The sequence below is a fragment of the Gadus morhua genome, chromosome 2, assembly GCF_902167405.1.
Source record: "Gadus morhua chromosome 2, gadMor3.0, whole genome shotgun sequence".
Lineage (NCBI taxonomy): Eukaryota > Metazoa > Chordata > Actinopteri > Gadiformes > Gadidae > Gadus > Gadus morhua.
The window spans coordinates 5112399-5134985 of NC_044049.1; the positions used below are offsets into that span (position 1 = coordinate 5112399).

A 22587-nucleotide genomic window follows, 5' to 3' on the forward strand; every position below is an offset into this window, starting at 1 on the left:
AACGTGTAGAGGCTAAATAACATGTCATTTGTCACAAATTTCTATCGGGAAGCAAATCAATAGCTGCTCATTATTGATTAAGGCCTCCAATTTCGACAGCTAATTACTACCATTAAACATGTTCGAATATGCTCATGTGTGGCACCGTTGCAATCGCCTGGAAGCGTAGATGTTGAAGGACACCTTGTTCTCCCTCCTACGTCACCGGGAAGATATTTACATGCTTTTGATTGACTAATGAATTGATTCAGCTATTCCCCCAGAAGTCTGGGGTCAAAAGGTCAAAAGGAGCCGGCACCACGCCGCTTATGAGTCAAAAGTTAATGTGTATTTCTCTCATACATTTTGTCATTATTAAAGAGAGGCCTGATTCTCAGATATGCAGGTTGGATGGCTACGGTGTAGGTCTGGGAATAACTTCAGGCCAAAATCTTGCAAGCGAGCCGCTGGGTGCAGGTGCAACGAGATGGAGCACTTGCTGAGTCATTTCCTGTAGGACCGGAGCCACAGGTTGAAGCGTATGCGTCCTTTGAGACCCCCTTTGATATATAAGAGACCTCAAAGTAAAGCTTACTTAAATGTCGTCGACCCAGTCACCTATTGCATCACTTCCTTTAGGGCTTCGGCCTCCTAATTGATCATTGTAGTATAATTGAATGCCCTCTTTCATATATATGATACCTCCACCACTGGGACGTGGCAACAATTCTCCAAATCCATATGGGGAGGGGGGGGTGATGCTTGTGGACAGTAGGGTTGTACACTAGACATAAATAGGAAGAAAACTCAGGAGAAGGAATGACCTCTCATAAATATTTATTTAATAAATAAAACAAATAACCCTGCCTCGTTAAATCAATGAGCTTGGTGTTTTGCTTTCAAAAATAGGTTATAGAAGAAGTCTAAACTGCAGAAAATAAAAACATCCAAGCTGCCTTTTAAGGATACCTTGGAATATCCGTCTATTTTTTAACCATCGGACACTAGTTTACGACAAAAACAACACAAATCACGGCAGCTCATTTGCCGCGTGGTTTTTAGAGCCATGTAAGGATTAGAGGGGCTGGTGGATAGCAACCACCATAGCAACCATGACGGTCAAGTGACTGGATTCAGCCCCGTTGAAAAAAATAGAATACCACCCTCAGGAGATTAATGATATTTAAATGATTATGACCATGAAGTCTTTATTTGCATGGGTTTACATTTCGTTCTGTGTAGCATGGAAAAATCGGAGAAACACTCCCATTCGGAATGCATTGGTTTACATTTCTTTCTTTGGAGCACAGTTATTTTTATTTATTTTCAGTTTTTGAGGAGGTGCTTCAAAGATGCTAATTTTTCTGCAATAATCCAAAATCAAATGGAAAAACCCGTTGGCTTTTTGTCAAGGGAACACAGGGCGACGCTCACTTCCGGGTTGGCCAACACACGTCATCCCTCCACCACTATACTGTAATAACGCATGTTGAAGTTGAATGATAATGAATTAATTTATTCTTTATTCTGCCTTAGTATTTATATATTTGGCAGCGAAATGCAGTGTGTGTGTGTGTGTGTGTGTGTGTGTGTGTGTGTGTGTGTGTGTGTGTGTGTGTGTGTGTGTGTGTGTGTGTGTGTGTGTGTGTGTGTGTGTGTGTGTGTGCGTGTGTGTGTGTATAACACGCTATTTTATGTTGAAATGCGACGTAATCCAGTGTTCACGAAAAAGTAACGGTTTAATAACACAAAAGCAGGAAACACGTGAGCTGCATTTCCCATTCAGATAATAAAGATTAATAAAGATCATACACATTCACTGACTGAGGATTATTCAAGGGAAAAGTACATTTCTCGCTAGAAATGTCATTAGAAACACGTTAAATGGTGAATCTGTCCTAAAATATTGCATCTCCCATTCAGTTAATGCTGGGTTTTTCGTATCATATGCACGCGAAATGGACGTATCCGCCCTCCACAGTAGTTAATGCTGGGTTTTGCGTATCGTATGCACACGAAATGGTCATTTGGCGTATGTAGGCTACTGCACGCATCTTGAAAGTGTCAAACCGTGCGATCTGTGCGCATATTGGTGAGACTGGAAAAGCTGTCATATTCTTAGTTATCACAGACAATTTTTAACAATAAATGTTCTGTACGGAGCTCCTTAAGGGACAATAGGGAGAAAGCTCCCGGACAGAACCTTAGATGGAAGTCGTGCCTAGTGACAAATCACGACAAATACTTCCAATTGATATGCATGAGTTTGAAAATTTTGCTTTTTGACACAAACATTTAGAAAATACGTGTACCTGATCACGTTTCAATAGATTAAATAACGTGACAGTGTCACCTATTTTCGTGAGCCCGGGATGCCTGTACGCCGGCCATTATCGCTCGATGAAATATTCTTCGTCATATCTATCAAACCAAACATCCTTCACATTCGCCGAACGACGATTATGAAAGTAAAATGCACATTTCTCGCTAAAAATGTTTACATAAACACTTTTAATGGTGTAACTATTCTAAAATATCATATTTTCCACCCAGGATAAAAAGTATGTCCGCCATTTTCACAGAAGAATATCCTAAAAAACTATCCAATAGGAAAGATGCTCACATCGTCTATTAGAGACGTAGTGAGGCACCCCCCATTCCGTATGCAGAAGACGCCGAAGGGTACCTTTACCGTCACCGACCGAATAAAAAGGGTACCTTTCCCGTCAGTCACCGACGCTAAAGGGCCTTTGCCAACAGTCGGTATTTGACGTTCTCGGAGTGAGACTGTGTTGGTCTGGCACGGCAGATGTCTATCGGCTTCGCAGAGGTGAGCTGGCTGGTCAACGGGAGTCCGGTCACCGAAGGGACTTGGACTAGCACAACAGTTCAGCATCCCGACAAGACTTTCCAACTCAGCAGCCATCTGTCCCTTCGAGCTTGTGACTTCAGCGAGGACAGGAGCTACACATGTAAAGCGACCGTGGGTTCAAGCTCCTTTGAGAAAACAATGAGGATGTCTGCATGTCGGAGCACTGTAGAATAGGCCTAAGTGTCACGATAACGTTGACGTCTTTCTTGCTTGCTGCTTGTGCACTATAAGATTTAGTGAGTTTGTGATCTAAAGGCCCTTTGTGTGCATTCATTAATAACTACCTTTAACCTTTCTGTACGTTGTGTTGAGAGAAAAGTTCACTCAATAAAAGTCATTGCATTTGAAAAGAAAATGTTGTCTCCTGCTCTTCAAATGAAAAAGTGTTTGATTAGTCGATTTCTTAAATTGATAATAGATGCGATATGTTGCAGTGATGTGGCAATGAACGAGACAGAGGGTGCAAAGTTTTGCTTTTCACCCCAAAGGCTGAGAAGTGCTGCCACCTGCTGGTGTCTGCAAGAATCACTTCAGTTATCAACTGTTCAGAAAAATAGATTGAATGTAGAAAATCCTCACATGAGAGTGACATGATATGAACTATTTATAATCTTCCTACAAACATACTATATGCCAAAGTTCAATCCACCTTCATAGTGGTCGTCTTACCATGAACCAAGACAAACCGGCGTTATAATTTCCATTCATCACTTGATTCAATTGATGTTTCGGTCATCTCTAATATTTATTATATTGCACTAAACATAAGCATGTAAATAATAGTGTCACCCTAGTCAGTGAAGCATCCCTGCCCACCTCGTCCATCTAGTTCCCAGGATGCACCTGGTGGCCACTTCGCTTCATTAATAGCTTTATGTAAATTATAAGGGGAAGTCTTCTTTCACTTTTAGAAGGGCAGTGCTGGTTAAGGTTAGGGCCTTGATACTATGAAATGACCACATGCGTGTTGCATCGAACATACGTAATCGCAACCGGACGACTCTGACCTTTGACCTGTTCACTCATCAGATCCATGTGCAGCCAAGGAGAGAGGATTGAGTACAACACATGAGATGAAGTTCCATCCTCAGCAGTGAGGTGAAAGCCCCTCCCCTCCTCTGTCTGGGTGTTTATAAGCCGGTGGTTCTTGTGCCTCTCCTCCTCACCTCCTACTCTCCTCACCCGTAACCCTAGTCAACTCTTAGCTGGACAGCCAAAAACCTTTCCGCTCCACACTGACAACATGCTGGGGACTCTCTGCTCTCTCCTGGCTGCTCTCACATGTAAGGAGGAGGCTGTTTCACTACAGCTCTGGCCTCATGTCCCATTGATCAGCGTCAGGTCTTCACCTCTCACGGCTCCCTGCTTTCTGCTTTGCTTTCTCCTCCAGGTGTGAGCGCTGTGACTGTGCTGACACAGCCTTCTGTTGTGACGCTGACCAGAAGAGAGACCGCCTCCATCGACTGTAACATGGGGAGTATTACGGATCAGTCTGCTCGCTGGTATAAACAGATACCTGGAGGAGTTCCTCAGTTTGTACTGCATTTTCACCGAATCTGGACCAATGTAAGATATGGTCCAGGATTCTCCGCACCTCATTTCACATCTACTTGTCAGTCCTATTCTGATTGTCGCTTGATCATCAATAATGTGGAGGAAGGAGACTCAGCAGTTTATTACTGTCATACATGGGATGATTCTGCTTCTGTACGGGTATCACAGTGATTTACACCATGACAAAAACCTCTTCCCAGAGCACTTCTGCTTTTGTGTCTCTCAGATGGTGGCACAGTGTGAAGCGTTCATAACCAACCGTTTCTGACATTCTCCCACATGACCGATTTATTTAACGAAAACCTCAAACCCTTCCTTGATGGACACAAATGTGAACTGTGCTGCCGTCAAATCCACTAATGTAAAGCACCTCACAGTGAGCACAGAGACGGGTCATTAGGGAGAATGAAGGACTAGGCATGCTTCTCCAGGATGTCTACAGGTAGGCAACTCTGAGACCAGAACCTTTCAGATATGGGTCTACCTGCTGTCAATGAATTTCCCTCTAAATACATGAAGTATGATCATTCTTGAGTTTGTAAAAATTACACATGATAATGATTGGGAAAGCAGCTGATGGAAATCACACATGATTTTGGTTTTGCAACAAGAATAAGAAAGAAAACAACAAAGAGTACTTAACATTTAGTTTGTACACTACTGTCATTTGAGTTGCAGTAATTATATTGTTAAGGAAGCTGGGGGTGCAGGCAGGCAGGTAGGACCCAAACGCAGACGGTATTGAGGGTAAACGGCACTTTATTCAGGCCTAAAGGCTAAGGCACAGGTATCGGGGAACTCGGGAGACAACTCGGAACTCGGGAGACAACAGGAAACTCGAAAGGGAACAAGGAACACGGAACACGCAGGACTACAACCAACACTAACCACAGCAAACCACACACAAACCACAATGACAGCACACCGAACAAAGGAAAGACGAGGGCTTAAATAACAAACACAACGAGGAACAGCTGAGACACATTAGGGGAGGGAACAGTAATCAACACAGGAGGGAAAAACACAGGGAGACACCCACACCCTGACAGTACCCCCCCCTTAAGGGTCGACTCCCAGGCGACCCACGACAAACAAAAAACAAAGAAAGTCAAACCCAAAACGGGTGGGTGGAGGGGCGCCAGGAGGGGGGAATCAAAACAAAATGGACTGCGGCAGAGCCGAGGGACGTCAGGCGGGCGTCCAGAAAACTACCCCAGGGCATGGCAGGGAGCCTCAGGCGGACGGCCTGGGGGGCAAGCAGAGGCAGAGTGAAGGCGGAACCCTTCAGGAGGCCGGCGGCAAGGACGATGAGGGCTCAGTCCCTCAGGAGACCTGCAGTGGCACAGAACCCCCTCAGAAGGCCGGCAGCGGTGAAGGCGGAACCCTTCAGGAGGCCGGCGAAGGCGAGGTAGAGGGCGGGTCCCCTTAAGAGGAAGGCCAGGTAGAGGGCGGGTCCCCTCAGGAGGAAGGCCAGGTAGAGGGCGGGTCCCCTCAGGAGGCAGGCCAGGTAGAGGGCGGGTCCCCTCAGGAGGCAGGCCAGGTAGAGGGCGGGTCCCCTCAGGAGGCAGGCCAGGTAGAGGGCGGGTCCCCTCAGGAGGACAGGGTAGGGGGCGGGTCCCCTCTCGTAGAAGGCCAGGCAGAGGGCGGGTCCCCTCAGGAGGCAGGCCAGGTAGAGGGCGGGTCCCCTCAGGAGGCAGGCCAGGTAGAGGGCGGGTCCCCTCAGGAGGCAGGCCAGGTAGAGGGCGGGTCCCCTCTGGTGGACAGGGTAGAGGGCGGGTCCCCTCTTGTAGAAGGCCAGGCAGAGGGCGGGTCCCCTCTGGTAGAAGGCCAGGCAGAGGGCGGGTCCCCTCTGGTAGAAGGCCAGGTAGGAACGGAGGGCGTGCCTCCCCTGGACGGTCTGGAGGGCGGACCCCCTCCGGCAGGAGCAGAGGCCGGTCCCCCTCTGGAAGGAGCAGGGGGCGGGCCCCCTCAGGCAGGAGCGGAGGCCGGTCCCCCTCTGGAAGGAGCAGGGGGCGGGCCCCCTCAGGCAGGAGCGGAGGGCGGACCACCTCAAGCAGGCGAAGAGGCCGGTCCCCCTCTGGAAGGCGAGGAGCGGGCTCAGGAACCGGACAGGGCTCGGGGACCGGAGTCAGTGCGGGAGCTGGAGTGCCAGGAGGAACCGGGTGGTACCCCAAACTCTTCCAGCGATCTATTGCCTTCATAATAAATAAATCCTCCCACTCACGGCTAACTTGATCGTCCGCTGGGTCCATTGTCTTATTTATTTTGGCTATCGAATCCTCCAACTTACGGTCAAATTGCGCGTCCGCTGGGTCCCATCGTGACGGTGCTGTCATTCTGTTAAGGAAGCTGGGGGTGCAGGCAGGCAGGTAGGACCCAAACGCAGACGGTATTGAGGGTAAACGGCACTTTATTCAGGCCTAAAGGCTAAGGCACAGGTATCGGGGAACTCGGGAGACAACTCGGAACTCGGGAGACAACAGGAAACTCGAAAGGGAACAAGGAACACGGAACACGCAGGACTACAACCAACACTAACCACAGCAAACCACACACAAACCACAATGACAGCACACCGAACAAAGGAAAGACGAGGGCTTAAATAACAAACACAACGAGGAACAGCTGAGACACATTAGGGGAGGGAACAGTAATCAACACAGGAGGGAAAAACACAGGGAGACACCCACACCCTGACATATATGAATGCAGTGCATGGTGGAAGATTGGGGTGCATTGTGATTCAGAAGTCAGGTTTGATCAACACATCATGCTTACCTCTACTCAGAGTAAGACTCATGCATGTATTCTTCATAAAGCCTTTGGGATGCTGCTCCTTCGACTTGTTAATAATATCACAGAAGAGGCTAAATCATTGAATTGGTTGTTACTATAACGTGTTATATAGAGGAGGAGGTGTCTCTGTTATCCATGAAGAACCCCAATTCATAAAAGCCTCACTTCTGCTTCATGTCTTTCATGGTCACGTTATGTTGAAGAGATCATTTCGTATTTTTTGCACACAGCTGATTATAATGATAGTATAGGCAGACATTTAACCATTTACCACAATTTGTGTTTATCTATTGTTGGTCACAAGTAAACGTTGAACTTCTGTGGATCTTTCATCTGCCAAAGTAGATTGTGTCGCAAAGATGAACAAGAGGACCTATCTATCATTTTTGTATTTAATGGAAATGGAATTTGAATTGACCATGTGGCAAGGACAGACTCTTACTTGGATTTCACTGGATATAACCGGTACCTTTTATTCCTGGGAATGGCATATAGAGGGTGGCTCTAGTGCCTCAAAAAGGCAGGAGGTTTGCACGTCCATTAATGCAAACTGAATCACTGTGGTATTCGGCGGAGGCACTAAGGTGATCGTTACTGGTAAGTATTGATTCATGTTTACTTATTCACCATGGTAAAGGTTTATTTCGTATTCCTTATGAACATATGTATTAAGGTTTCTGCATTTACACTTTCGAAAACATTTCGGATTTATTTCATTTTATTTTTGAGCGTTCAAGGCTTTGAAACAGTGGTGTGAAATAAGTGTTGACCACTAAATTATTTATTTTTACAAGAATAATAATTGTATGGCTTAGTATTTGCTATCTATTTAATTTTAATTTAGTTTTTAAGTTAACAAATGAACCATCCACTAACCTGTGCAACTTTTAGGTAAAACAACCTCAACGCTTCATTGTTATCAAAACGATTTTTACCATAATTAGAAACAATATTGCACAATTATTCACTTCTAAAAAATAGGCCGATGTATGTTTCTATGTATAACATCATGATGCAAAATATTGTTAACAGATGGCCTACAAGTTTGAAACCCAAGGTGCCAATCACAACATTAAGAGCCATTCATTGATACCAAATCATGAGGAGATATCTTTTCGTCAAACAAAAAAATCTGTACATCCTCGAATAATTTCTCTGATTCATGTTGTCATCATTCTCATGTTCCAGGCTCCAGCCTCCCTCCTCCTGTCCTGACATTCTACCGTCCTTCCACCAATCCGCTCTCGTCCAGCAATGCCGCTCTGGTCTGTCTGGCACGGCAGATGTCTATCGGCTTCGCAGAGGTGAGCTGGCTGGTCAACGGGAGTCGGGTCACCGAAGGGACTTGGACCAGCACCGCAGTTCAGCACCCCGACAAGACTTTCCAACTCAGCAGCCATCTGTCCCTTCGAGCTTGTGACTTCAGCGAGGAGAGGAGCTACACATGTAAAGTGACCGTGGGTTCAAGCTCCTTTGAGAAAACGATGAGGATGTCTGAATGTAGGAACACTGTAGAATAAGTGTCACGTTAACGTTGATGTCTTTCTTGCTTGCTGCTTGTGCACTAGAAGATTTGGTGATTTTGTGATCTAAAGGCCCTTTGTGTGCATTCATTAATAACTACCTTTAACCTTTCTGTACGTTGTGTTGAGAAAAGTTCACTCAATAAAAGTCATTGCATTTGAAAAAATGTTGTCCTCCGCTCTTCAAATGAAAAAGTGTTTGATTGGTCGATTTCTTAACTTGATAAAAGATGCGAAATGTTGCATTGATGTGGCAATGAACGTGACAGAGGGTAAAGTTTTGCTTTACACTCCAAAGGCTGTAAAGTGCTGCCATCTGCTGGTGTCTATAAGAATAACTTCAGATATCAACTGTTCAGAAAAATGTATCGAATGTAGAAAATCCTCACATAAGAGTGACATGATAAAAACTACAGATAATCTTCCTACAAACATACTATATGCCAGAATTAAATCAAATTTCATAGTGGTCGTCTAACCATGAACCATGGTTCCGAAATATCACTTTATTCAATTAATGTTTCGGTCATCAATATATTTAATATATTGCAATAAGCATGTAAATAATAGGGTCACACTAGTCAGCGAAGCATCCCTGCCCACCTCGTCCATCTAGTTCCCAGGATGCACCTGGTGGCCTCTTCGCTTTATGTAAATTATAAGGGGAAGTCTTCTTTCACTTTAAGAAGGGCAGTGCTGTTTAAGGTTAGGGCCTTGACACTATGAAAGTGTGTGTGTGTGTGTGTGTGTGTGTGTGTGTGTGTGTGTGTGTGTGTGTGTGTGTGTGTGTGTGTGTGTGTGTGTGTGTGTGTGTGTGTGTGTGTGTGTGTGTGTGTACACGTGCACCGTGTCTATATGAAACATGATGCAACAAACTTAACTAAGGTTGATGGAAACAGAACAGAAGCGATGACCAACTCATTTATGGAAACTTGTTATTTTGTCAACTGCCAAATTATCTCTGAACACGTTTAGGTATCTAAACAACTTATTTGATGTCCACTTGAATGTTTCATTCATCCACTAATTCATCCATCCATGGAGGCGCATCAGTGCAGTGAGCTCTACCTGAGGCTCCTCTTCCTGTTTCCAGAGTCCCTCCTCCTCCTCCTTCTCCTTCTCACTAAGCCTCATATCAAATGTCTGTTAACCTTCACTCATCTATAAGAACAGCTGATTTCTTAGTTGAAGGCAGACAATGGCGTGCAATAACAAGAGGTGATTCTCCACATTCATGACCACATGCGTGTTGCATCGGACATACGCAATCCTAACTGGACGACTCTGACCTTTGACCTGTTCACTCATCAGATCAATGTGCAGCCAAGGAGAGAGGATTTTGTACAACGCATGACATGAAGTTCCATCCTCAGTAGTGAGGTGACAGCCCCTCCCCTCCTCTGTCTGGGTGTGTTTATAAGCCGGTGGTTCTTGTGCCTCTCCTCCTCTACTCCTCCTCTCCTCAACCTTAACCCTGCTCACCTCTCAGCTGGACAGCCAGAGACCTTCCCGCTCCACACTGACAACATGCTGGGGACTCTCTGCTCTCTCCTGGCTGCTCTCACATGTAAGGAGGAGGCTGCTCCGCTGCAGCTCTGGCCTCATGTCCCATTGATCAGCGTCAGGTCTTCACCTCTCACGGCTCCCTGCTTTCTGCTTTGCTTTCTCCTCCAGGTGTGAGCGCTGTGACTGTGGTGACACAGCAGCCTTCTGTTGTGACGCTGACCAGAGGAGAGACGGCCTCCATCGACTGTAACCTGGGGAGCGTTACTAAAGCTCGTGCTAACTGGTATAAACAGATACCTGGAGGAGTTCCTCAGTATGTGCTGTGTTTGTACCATGAGTGGACCGATGTAAAATATGGTTCTGGATTCTCCTCACCTCATTTCACATCTACCAGTCAGTCCAAGTCTGATTATCGCTTGATCATCAATAATGTGGAGGAGGGAGACTCAGCCGTTTATCACTGTCAGACATGGGATAGTTCTGCTAAAGAAAACGTATCACAGTGATTTACACCATGACAAAAACTTCTTCCCAGAGCACTTCTGCTTTTCTGCTCTCTCAGATGGTGGCACAGTGTGAAGCCTTCATGACCAACCGTTTTATAACATTCTCACATGACCGATTATTTGACGAAAACCTCAACCCTTCCTTGATGGACACTAATGTGAACTGTGCTGCCGTGACATCCACTAATGTAAAGCACCTCACAGTGAACACAGAGACGGGTCGTTAGGGAGAACGAAGGACTAGGCATGCTTCTCCAGGATGTTTACAGGGAGGCTAAAGGGGATTGAGCCCAGAACCTTTTGGTTAGGGCTCTACCTGCAGTCACTGGGTTACCTTACATATAAATACATTAAATATTATCATTCATGAGTTTATGAAGAATATATATGAGGATGTTCCGGCATGAAGGAAATCACACATGATTTAGGTTTTGCAATGAGAAAAATAAAATAAACTGCTGAGAATTCTTAACCCTTTCATTCATTTGAGCTGTAGTAATTCTATGAATGAAGTGCATGGTGGAAGTTGGCAGTTTATTGTGATTCAGGAGACAGTTGTGATCAACACCTGCTGACCACTACTCCTCTGGTTAGTCTTAGACTTATACATTTATTCTACATGAACCCTTTGGGATGCTGCTCCTTCGACTGATCAATAATAATACAGAAGAGGCTAATTCATTGAATCGGTTGTTACTATAATGTGTAATATAGAGGAGGAGGTGTCTCTGTTATTCATGAAGAACCCCACTTCATAAAAGCCTCACTTCTGCTTCATGTTCTTCTTGGTAACGTTATGTTGAAGAGATCTTTTTATATTTTTTGCACACTGCTCATTATAATGATAGTAGGCACTCAGTTAACCATTTACCACAATTTGTGTTTATCTGTAGTTGGAGAAAAGCAAACGTTGGACTTCTGTGGATCTTTCACCTACCAGATGAACTGGATGGTGATTCAAAGATGAACTAAAGGACCTATATGTTTTTGTATTTACTGGAAATAGCATTTTCATTGACCATGTGGCAAGGACAAATTCTTACTTTGATTTCACTGGATTAAAACGGTTTCTACCTGTTATTGCTGGGAATGGCATCACATAGAGGGTGGCTCCACTGCCTTCAACAAGTCAGGAGGTTTTTGTACGGCCATGAATACAAACTGAATCACTGTGGTATTCGGCGGAGGCACAAAGGTGATCGTTACTGGTAAGTTTTGATTCATGTTTACTGATTGACAATTGTAAAGGTTTGTTTTCGTATTTGTATCAAAGTATCTCCATTTACACTTTTCGAAAACATTTAGTTTTTTTGTCGTTTTCATTTTGCGCGTTCAAGGCTTAGAAGCCGTGGTGTAAAATAAGTGTTGACTATTAAATTATTTATGTATTCAATATTAATTATTCTAAAGGTAGGCCTAGGCATTTGTTTTCTATTTTATTTTAATTCATTTTCAAGGTAACCATTCTACCATCCACGTTATCATGTGCAACTTTTAGGTTCACACAACATCAACGCTTCATTGTTGTCAAAACGATTATTACCATAATCAGAAATAATATTGCATTATTTTTCACTTTCAAAATTAAGCCTTTGTAATAGGCCTATGTATAATATGTTACATTGATAGGCCTATAATCTTCCTATCGGTAACAGATACAACAACATACAATCGATGGTGCTAAAGTACAAAGTACATATTTCTAGCCATTAATTGATACGTAAATCTTGATGCGATAGGCATACCAGTTCGACAAACATCAAAATCGGTACATTCTCAAATAATTTCTCGGATTCATGTTGTCATCATTTTCATGTTCCAGGCTCCAGCCTCCCTCCTCCTGTCCTGACATTCTACCGTCCTTCCACCAATCCGCTCTCGTCCAGCCATGCCGCTCTGGTCTGTCTGGCACGGCAGATGTCTATCGGCTTCGCAGAGGTGAGCTGGCTGGTCAACGGGAATCCGGTCACCGAAGGGACTTGGACCAGCACCGCAGTTCTGCACCTCGACAAGACTTTCCAACTCAGCAGCCATCTGTCCCTTCGAGCTTGTGACTTCAGCGAGGACAGGAGCTACACATGTAAAGTGACCGTGGGTTCAAGTTCCTTTGAGAAAACAATGAGGATGTCTGAAGATAGGGTGATTTTGTGGTCTAAAGGGCTTTTGTGTGAATTCACGAATAGATACCTTTCTATGAACCTGTATGTACGTTGTGTTGAGAAAATTTCCCTCAATAAAAGTCATTGCATTTGAAATGAAAGTGTTGTCTCCTGCTCTTCAAATGATAAAGTGTTTGATTAGTCGATTTCGTAAAATTGATAAAAGATGCGATACGTTGCATTGATGTGGCAATGAACGTGACGGAGTGAACTAAGTTTTGCTTTTCACCCCAAAGGCTGAGAAGTGCTGCCATCTGCTGGTGTCTGTAAGAATCACTTCAGATATCAACTACAAATATATTGAATGTAGAAGATCCTCACATGAGAGTGACATTATATAAACTATATATAATCTTCCTACAAACATACTATATGCCAGAATTCAATCAAACTTCCAAGTGGTCATCTAACCATGAACCAAGACAAACCTGTGTTCTAATTTCCATTCCCATTTTTCACTTTATTCATTTAATGTTTCGGTCATCTCTAATATTTATTATATTGCACTAAACATAAGCATGTAAATAATAGTGTCACCCTAGTCAATGAAGCATCCCTGTCCACCTCGTCCATCTAGTTCCCAGGATGCACCTGGTGGCCACTTCGCTTCATGAATAGCTTTATGTAAATTATAAGGGGAAGTCTTCTTTCACTTTTAGAAGGGCAGTGCTGGTTAAGGTTAGGGCCTTGATACTGTGTGTCTGTGTGTCTGTGTGTGTGTGTGGGTGTGTCTGTGCGTACACGAACATGTGTCCATGAGTCACATGATGAAACAAACAACTAAGGTTGATGGAAACGGAACATAAGCGATGGCCAAGTCATTCATAGAAACTTTTTGTGTTGATCTCTGAACCGACCAAATGATCTCTGAACCTGTTTAGGCATCACAACTTACTTTATGTCCATTTGAATGTTCCATTCATCCACTAATTCATCCATCCATGGAGGTGCATCAGTGCAGTGAGCTCTACCTGAGGCTCCACTTTCAGTTTCCAGACTCCCTCCTCCTTCTCCTTCTCACTAAGCCTCATATCAAATATCTGTTAACCTTCACTCATCTATCAGAACTGCTGATTTCTTAGTTGAAGGCAGACACTGGCGTGCAACAACAAGAGGTGATTCTCCACATTCATGACCACATGCGTGTTGCATCGAACATACGCAATCCCAACCGGACGACTCTGACCTTTGACCTATTCACTCATCAGATCCATGTGCAGCCAAGGAGAGAGGATTGAGCACAACACATTACATGAAGTTCCATCCTCAGTAGTGAGGTGAAAGCCCCTCCCCTCCTCTGTCTGGGTGTGTTTATAAGCCGGTGGTTCTCGTGCCTCTCCTCCTCTCCTCCTCCTCTCCTCACCCTTAACCCTGCTCACCTCTCAGCTGGACAGCCATAGACCTTCCCGCTCCACACTGACAACATGCTGGGGACTCTCTGCTCTCTCCTGGCTGCTCTCTCATGTAAGGAGGAGGCTGCTTCACTGCAGCTCTGGCCTCATGTCCCATTGATCAGCGTCAGGTCTTCACCTCTCACGGCTCCCTGCTTTCTGCTTTGCTTTCTCCTCCAGGTGTGAGCGCTGTGACTGTGGTGACACAGCAGCCTTCTGTTGTGACGCTGACCAGAGGAGAGTCGGCCTCCATCGACTGTAACCTGGGGAGCGTTACTGGTTATACTGCTGACTGGTATAAACAGATACCTGGAGGAGTTCCTCAGTATGTACTGCAATTTCACAAAAGCTGGGCCGATGTAAAATATGGTTCTGGATTCTCCGCACCTCATTTCACATCTACTTGTAAGACCGTGTCTGATTGTCGGTTGATCATCAATAATGTGGAGGAAGGAGACTCCGCCGTTTATTACTGTACCACATGGGATAATTCTGCTAAAGAATGGGTATCACAGTGATTTACACCATGACAAAAACCTCTTCTCAGAGCACTTCTCCTTTTCTGCTTTCTCAGATGGTGGCACAGCGTGAAGCCTTCATGACCAACCGTTTTATAACATTCTCACATGACTGATTATTTGACGAAAACCTCAAATCCATCCTGGTAGGACACTAATGTGAACTGTGCTGCTGTGACATCCACTTAGGGAGAATGAAGGACTAGGCAGGTTTCTCAAGGATGTTGACAGGTAGGCTAAAGGTGATTGAGCGCAAAACCTTTCAGATAGGGGTCTACCTGCAGTCCCTGGATTTCCCTAAATGCATGAAATATAATCATTCAGGGGTTATTACAATTGCATATGATACTGTTTGGGGAAGTGGCTGATTGACATCACACATGATTGAGGTTTTGCAACGAGAAAAAGAAGAGAAACAGCTGAGATTTATAAACCCTTTCATTCGTACACTACCGTCATTTGAGCTGTAGTATTTATATGAATGAAGTGCATGTTGGAAGATGGCAGATTATTGTGATTCCGGAGACAGGTGTGATCAATACTTCCTGACCTCTACTCCTCTGGTTAGTCTTGGACTCATACATGTATTCTACATGAACCCTTTGGGATGCAGATCTCTTGGCTGATCAATAATATTACTGAAGAGGCTAAGTCATTGAATTTGTTGTTTCTATAACTGGGTGTAACATAGAGGAGGAGGTGTCTCTGTTATTCATGAAGAACCCCAATTCATAAAAGCCTAATTTCTGCTTCATGTTCTCCATGCTAACGTTCTGGTGACGAGATCTTTTTGTATTTTTTGCACCCAGCTCATTATAATGATAGTAGGCACTCAGTTAACCATTTACCACAATTTGTGTTTATCTGTAGTTGGAGACAAGTCAACGTTGGACTTCTGTGGATCTTTCACCTACCAAAGGAACTGGATGGTGACTCAAAGATGAACTAAAGGACCTATCTATCTTTTTTGTATTTATGGAAATGGCATTTTCATTGACCATGTAGGACAAATTCTTACTTGGACTTCACTGGATTAAAACGTATTCTACCTGTTATTCCTGGGAAAGGCATCACATAGAGGGTGGCTCCACTGCCTTCAACAAGTCAGGAGGTTTTTGTACGGCCATGAATACACACTGAATCACTGTGGTATTCGGCGGAGGCACAAAGGTGATCGTTACTGGTAAGTTTTGATTCATGTTTACTGATTGACAATTGTAAAGGTTTGTTTTCGTATTTGTATCAAAGTATCTCCATTTACACTTTTCGAAAACATTTCGTTTTTTTGTCGTTTTCATTTTGCGCGTTCAAGGCTTAGAAGCCGTGGTGTAAAATAAGTGTTGACTATTAAATTATTTATGCATTCAATATTAATTATTCTAACGGTAGGCCTAGGCATTTGTTTTCTATTTTATTTTAATTCATTTTCAAGGTAACCATTCCACCATCCACGTTATCATGTGCAACTTTTAGGTTCACACAACATCAACGCTTCATTGTTGTCAAAACGATTATTACCATAATCAGCAAAAATATTGCATTATTTTTCACTTTCAAAATTAGGCCTTTGTAATAGGCCTATGTATAATATGTTACATTGATAGGCCTAATCTTCCTATCGGTAACAGATACAACAACATACAATCGATGGTGCCAAAGTACAAAGTACATATTTCTAGCCATTAATTGATACGTAAATCTTGAAGCGATAGGTCTACCATTTCGACAAACATCAAAATCTGTACATTCTCAAATAATTTCTCTGATTCATGTTGTCATCATTTTCATGTTCCAGGCTCCAGCCTCCCTCCTCCTGTCCTGACATTCTACCGTCCTTCCACCAATCCCCTCTCGTCCAGCCATGCCGCTCTGGTCTGTCTGGCACGGCAGATGTCTATCGGCTTCGCAGAGGTGAGCTGGCTGGTCAACGGGAGTCCGGTCACCGAAGGGACTTGGACCAGCACCGCAGTTCAGCACCCCGATAAGACTTTCCAACTCAGCAGCTATCTGTCCCTTCCAGGGAGTGACAGCGAGGACAGGAGCTACACATGTAAAATGACCGTGGGTTCAAGCTCCTTTGAGAAAACAATGAGGATGTCTGAATGTAGCAACACTTTAGAATAAGTGTCACGTTAACGTTGACGTCTTTCTTGCTTGCTGCTTGTGCAACAGAAGGGTGATTTTGTGGTCTAAAGGGCTTTTGTGTGAATTCACGAATAGATACCTTTCTATGAACCTGTATGTACGTTGTGTTGAGAAAATTTCCCTCAATAAAAGTCATTGCATTTGAAATGAAAGTGTTGTCTCCTGCTCTTCAAATGAAAAAGTGTTTGATTAGTCGATTTCTTAAATTGATAAAAGATGCGATACGTTGCATTGATTTGGCAATGAACGTGACGGAGTGAACAAAGTTTTGCTTTTCACCCCAAAGGCTGAGAAGTGCTGCCATCTGCTGGTGCCTGTAAGAATCCCTTCAGATATCAACTGGTCAGACAAATAGATTGAATGTAGAAAATCCTCACATGAGAGTGACTTGATATAAACTATATATAATCTTCCTACAAACATAATATATGCCAGAATTCAATCAAACTTCATAGTGGTCATCTAACCATGAACCAAGAAAAACCTGTGTTCTAATTTCCATTCCCATTTTTCACTTTATTCATTTAATGTTTCGGTCATCTCTAATATTTATTGTATTGCACTAAACATAAGCATGTAAATAATAGTGTCACCATAGTCAGTGAAGCATCCCTGCCCACCTCGTCCATCTAGTTCCCAGGATGCACCTGGTGGCCTCTTCGCTTCATTAATAGCTTTATGTAAATTATAAGGGGAAGTCTTCTTTCACTTTAAGAAGGGCAGTGCTGTTTAAGGTTAGGGCCTTGATACTATGAAAGTGTGTGTGTGTGTGTGTGTGACTGCGTGCGTGTGTGTGTGTGTGTTCACGTGCACGTGTCTATGTGTAAGATGATGAAACAAACTAGACTAAGGTTTATGGAAACAGATGAGGAGCGATGGCCAATTCATTGGAAACTGGTTGATTTATCGTCGGCCCAATTATCTATGAACCTGGTAAGGTATCCCAACTTATTTGATGTCCATTTGCATGTTTCATTCATCCACTAATGCATCCATCCATGGAGGTGCATCAGTGCAGTGAGCTCTACCTGAGGCTCCTCTTCCTGTTTCCAGACTCCCTCCTCTTCCTCCTCCTTCTCCTTCTTACTAAGCCTCATATCAAATGTCTGTTAACTTTAACTCATCTATCAGAACAGCTGGTTTCTTAGTTGAAGGCAGACACTGGCGTACAATAACAAGAGGTGATTCTCCACATTCATGACCACATGCGTGTTGCATCGAACATACGCAATCCCAACCGGACGACTCTGACCTTTGACCTGTTCACTCATCAGATCCATGTGCAGCCAAGGAGAGAGGATTGAGTACAACGCATGACATGAAGTTCCATCCTCAGTAGTGAGGTGAAAGCCCCTCCCCTCCTCTGTCTGGGTGTGTTTATAAGCCGGTGGTTCTCGTGCCTCTCCTCCTCTCCTCCTCCTCTCCTCACCCTTAACCCTGCTCACCTCTCAGCTGGACAGCCATAGACCTTCCCGCTCCACACTGACAACATGCTGGGGACTCTCTGCTCTCTCCTGGCTGCTCTCTCATGTAAGGAGGAGGCTGCTTCACTGCAGCTCTGGCCTCATGTCCCATTGATCAGCGTCAGGTCTTCACCTCTCACGGCTCCCTGCTTTCTGCTTTGCTTTCTCCTCCAGGTGTGAGCGCTGTGACTGTGGTGACACAGCAGCCTTCTGTTGTGACGCTGACCAGAGGAGAGTCGGCCTCCATCGACTGTAACCTGGGGAGCGTTACTGGTTATACTGCTGACTGGTATAAACAGATACCTGGAGGAGTTCCTCAGTATGTACTGGAATTTCACAAAAACTTGGCCGATGTAAAATATGGTCCTGGATTCTCCTCACCTCATTTCACATCTACTTGTAAGTCTGTGTCTGATTGTCGGTTGATCATCAATAATGTGGAGGAAGGAGACTCAGCCGTTTATTACTGTACCACATGGGATGATTCTGCTCAAGAACACGTATCACAGTGATTTACACCATGACAAAAACCTCTTCCCAGAACACTTCTGCTTTTCTGCTTTCTCAGATGGTGGCACAGTGTGAAGCCTTCATGACCAACCGTTTCTAACATTCTCACATGACCGATTATTTGACGAAAACCTCAAATCCATCCTTGTAGGACACTAATGTGAACTGCGCTGCTGTGACATCCACTTAGGGAGAATGAAGGACTAGGCAGGTTTCTCAAGGATGTTGACAGGTAGGCTAAAGGTGATTGAGCGCAAAACCTTTCAGATAGGGGTCTACCTGCAGTCCCTGGATTTCCCTAAATGCATGAAATATAATCATTCAGGGGTTATTACAATTGCATATGATACTGTTTGGGGAAGTGGCTGATTGACATCACACATGATTTAGGTTTTGCAACGAGAAAAAGAAAAGAAACAGCTGAGATTTATAAACCCTTTCATTCGTACACTGCCGTCATTTGAGCTGTAGTATTTATATGAATGAAGTGCATGTTGGAAGATGGCAGATTATTGTGATTCCGGAGACAGGTGTGATCAATACTTCCTGACCTCTATTCCTCTGGTTAGTCTTGGACTCATACATCTATTCTACATGAACCCTTTGGGATGCAGATCCTTTGGCTAATCAATAATATTACTGAAGAGGCTAAGTCATTGAATTTGTTATTACTATGGGTGTAACATACAGGAGGAGGTGTCTCTGTTATTCATGAAGAACCCCAATTCATAAAAGCCTAATTTCTGCTTCATGTTCTCCATGCTAACGTTCTGGTGACGAGATCTTTTTGTATTTTTTGCACACTGCTCATTATAATGATAGTAGGCACTCAGTTAACCATTTACCACAATTTGTGTTTATCTGTAGTTGGAGACAAGTAAACGTTGGACTTCTGTGGATCTAAGGAACTGGATGGTGTTTCAAAGATGAACAAAAGGACCTATCTATCTTTTTTGTATTTATGGAAATGGCATTTTCATTGACCATGTAGGACAAATTCTTACTTGGACTTCACTGGATTAAAACGGTTTCTACCTGTTATTCCTGGGAAGGCATTACATAGAGGGTGGATCCACTGGCTTCAACAAGTCAGGAGGTTTTTGTGCGGCCATGAATACACACTGAATCACTGTGGTATTCGGCGGAGGCACAAAGGTGATCGTTACTGGTAAGTTTTGATTCATGTTTACTTATTGACAATTGTAAAGGTTTGTTTTCGTATTTGTATCAAGGTATCTCCATTTAAACTTTTCGAAAACATTTCGGTTTTTTTGTCGTTTTCATTTTGCGCGTTCAAGGCTTGGTGGTGTAAAATAAGTGACTATTAAATTATTTATTTATACTATAATAATTATTCTAACGGTAGGCCTAGGCATTATTTGTTTTCTATTTTATTTTAATTCATTTTCAAGGTAACCATTCTACCGTCGACGTTATCATGTGCAACTTTTAGGTTCACACAACATCAACGCTTCATTGTTGTTAAAACGATTATTACCATAATCAGAAATAATATTGCATTATTATTCACTTCTAAAAAATAGGCCTTTGAAATATGTTTAATATGTTACATTGATACAATCTTCCTATCGGTAACAGATACAACAACATACAATCGATGGTGCCAAAGTACAAAGTACATATTTCTAGCCATTAATCGATCTGTAAATCTTGAAGCGATAGGCGTACCATTTCGTCAAACATCAAAATCTGTACATTCTCGAATAATTTCTCGGATTCATGTTGTCATCATTTTCATGTTCCAGGCTCCAGCCTCCCTCCTCCTGTCCTGACATTCTACCGTCCTTCCACCAATCCGCTCTCGTCCAGTCATGCCGCTCTGGTCTGTCTGGCACGGCAGATGTCTATCGGCTTCGCAGAGGTGAGCTGGCTGGTCAACGGGAGTCCGGTCACCGAAGGGACTTGGACCAGCACCGCAGTTCAGCACCCCGACAAGAATTTCCAACTCAGCAGCCATCTGTCCCTTCGAGCTTGTGACTTCAGCGAGGACAGGAGCTACACATGTAAAGTGACCGTGGGTTCAAGCTCCTTTGAGAAAACGATGAGGATGTCTGAATGTAGGAACACTTTAGAATAAGTGTCACGTTAACGTTGATGTCTTTCTTGCTTGCTGTTTGTGCACTAGAAGATTTGGTGATTTTTTGATCTAAAGGGCTTTTGTGTGCATTCTCATACCTTTCACCTTTCTGTACGTTGTGTTGAGAAAAGTTCACTCAATAAAAGTCATTGCATTTGAAAAAAAATTGTCTCCCGCTCTTCAAATGAAAAAGTGTTTGATTGGTCGATTTCTTAACTTGATAAAAGATGCGATACGTTGGATTGATGTGGCAATGAACGTGACAGAGGGAACTAAGTTTTGCTTTTCACCCCAAAGGCTGTGAAGTGATGCCATCTGCTGGTGTCTGTAAGAATCACTTCAGATCTCAACTGTTCAGAAAAAAATATTGAATGCAGAAAATCCTCACATGAGAGTGACATGATATGAACTATATATAATCTCCCTACAAACATACTATATGCCAGAATTCAATCCACCTTCATGGTGGTTGTCTAACCATGAACCAAGACAAACCTGCGTTCTAATTTCCATTCCCATATATCACTTTATTCAATTAATGTTTCGGTCATCTCTAATATTTATTATATTGCACTAAACATAAGCATGTAAATAATAGTGTGACCATAGTCACTGAAGCATCCCTGGCCACGTCATCCATCTAGTTCCCAGGATGCACCTGATGGCCCCTACGCTTCATGAATAGCTTTATGTAAATTATAAGGGGAAGTCTTCTTTCACTTTTAGAAGGGCAGTGCTGGTTAAGGAGTTAAGGTTAGGGCCTTGATACTATGAAAGTGTGTGTCTGTGTGTGTGTGTGTGTGTGTACACGAACATGTGTCCATGTGTCACATGATGAAACAAACTAAACTAAGTTTGATGGAAACGGAACAGAAGCGATGGCCAAGTCATTCATCAAAACTTGTTATGTTGTCAACTGCCTAATTATCTCTGAACCTATGGCAAGCCGATTTGACATAAATTCGCTAGACTGGATATGTGTTGCAGATATCTGCAATTAAGTTTCGCCTAGTCAAAACTGAATGACAGATATTTCCAACTGTCGTTTCGACTAGTCACAACTACATTACAGATATCTTGAATGAAGTTGTTGATATCTACAATGTAAATTCCGGATGGTCAAACAAATAAATGACAATTCGGCTTGCCATATGAACCTGTTTAGGTATCCCAACTTATTTATGTCCATTTGAATGTTCCATTCATCCACTAATTCATCCATCCATGGAGGTGCATCAGTGCAGTGAGCTCTACCTGAGGCTCCTCTTCCTGTTTCCAGACTCCCTCCTCTTCCTCTTCCTCTTCCTCCTCCTTCTCACTAAGCCTCATATCAAATGTCTGTTAACCTTCACTCATCTATCAGAACTGCTGATTTCTTAGTTGAAGGCAGACACTGGCGTGCAATAACAAGAGGTGATTCTCCACATTCATGACCACATGCGTGTTGCATCGAACACACGCAATCCCAACCGGACGACTCTGACCTTTGACCTGTTCACTCATCAGATCCATGTGCAGCCAAGGAGAGAGGATTGAGTACAACACATGACATGAAGTTCCATCCTCA

General features: G+C 43.5%; 3 protein-coding genes and 1 long non-coding RNA gene across 4 annotated transcripts; 3 read left to right on the forward strand and 1 right to left on the reverse strand.

The window, feature by feature from the left end:
* The first annotated feature begins 3974 nt into the window (after positions 1–3974).
* LOC115559451 (immunoglobulin lambda-1 light chain-like) lies at positions 3975–8796 on the forward strand. The gene is made up of 4 exons (XM_030378214.1): positions 3975–4134; positions 4242–4575; positions 7764–7798; positions 8390–8796. The coding sequence occupies exons 1-4, from the start codon at positions 4095–4097 to the stop codon at positions 8719–8721; spliced, it is 741 nt and encodes a 246-aa protein (XP_030234074.1). The 5' UTR covers positions 3975–4094; the 3' UTR covers positions 8722–8796.
* Positions 8797–14185: 5389 nt separating this feature from the next.
* On the forward strand, positions 14186–17101 carry LOC115559392 (immunoglobulin lambda-1 light chain). Its single transcript, XM_030378179.1, has 4 exons — positions 14186–14359; positions 14467–14792; positions 15954–15987; positions 16600–17101. Exons 1-4 carry the CDS (start codon positions 14320–14322, stop codon positions 16926–16928), a joined length of 729 nt encoding a protein of 242 aa, XP_030234039.1. The 5' UTR covers positions 14186–14319; the 3' UTR covers positions 16929–17101.
* LOC115559483 (uncharacterized) lies at positions 16955–22507 on the reverse strand. Its single transcript, XR_003979591.1, has 2 exons — positions 21126–22507; positions 16955–17040 (listed from the first exon to the last, which is right to left on the reverse strand). It is a non-coding gene; the product is annotated as an uncharacterized LOC115559483 (long non-coding RNA).
* Positions 18289–21186, forward strand: LOC115559322 (immunoglobulin lambda-1 light chain-like). The gene is made up of 4 exons (XM_030378148.1): positions 18289–18479; positions 18587–18912; positions 20057–20090; positions 20689–21186. Exons 1-4 carry the CDS (start codon positions 18440–18442, stop codon positions 21018–21020), a joined length of 732 nt encoding a protein of 243 aa, XP_030234008.1. The 5' UTR covers positions 18289–18439; the 3' UTR covers positions 21021–21186.
* Positions 22508–22587: the final 80 nt, after the last annotated feature.

What these genes read in the sequence shown, in the direction of transcription:
- LOC115559451 (XM_030378214.1), top strand. Translation starts at nt 4,095, where the DNA reads ATGCTGGGGACTCTCTGCTCTCTCCTGGCTGCTCTCACAT. An exon ending in TCTGTACGGGTATCACAGTG is followed by an intron (nt 4,576 to 7,763) that starts ATTTACACCATG and finishes CTGAATCACTGT; the next exon opens with GGTATTCGGCGGAGGCACTA. An exon ending in CACTAAGGTGATCGTTACTG is followed by an intron (nt 7,799 to 8,389) that starts GTAAGTATTGAT and finishes CTCATGTTCCAG; the next exon opens with GCTCCAGCCTCCCTCCTCCT.
- LOC115559392 (XM_030378179.1), top strand. Translation starts at nt 14,320, where the DNA reads ATGCTGGGGACTCTCTGCTCTCTCCTGGCTGCTCTCTCAT. An exon ending in TCTCCTGGCTGCTCTCTCAT is followed by an intron (nt 14,360 to 14,466) that starts GTAAGGAGGAGG and finishes TTTCTCCTCCAG; the next exon opens with GTGTGAGCGCTGTGACTGTG. An exon ending in ATAATTCTGCTAAAGAATGG is followed by an intron (nt 14,793 to 15,953) that starts GTATCACAGTGA and finishes TGAATCACTGTG; the next exon opens with GTATTCGGCGGAGGCACAAA.
- LOC115559322 (XM_030378148.1), top strand. Translation starts at nt 18,440, where the DNA reads ATGCTGGGGACTCTCTGCTCTCTCCTGGCTGCTCTCTCAT. An exon ending in ATGATTCTGCTCAAGAACAC is followed by an intron (nt 18,913 to 20,056) that starts GTATCACAGTGA and finishes TGAATCACTGTG; the next exon opens with GTATTCGGCGGAGGCACAAA. An exon ending in CACAAAGGTGATCGTTACTG is followed by an intron (nt 20,091 to 20,688) that starts GTAAGTTTTGAT and finishes TTCATGTTCCAG; the next exon opens with GCTCCAGCCTCCCTCCTCCT.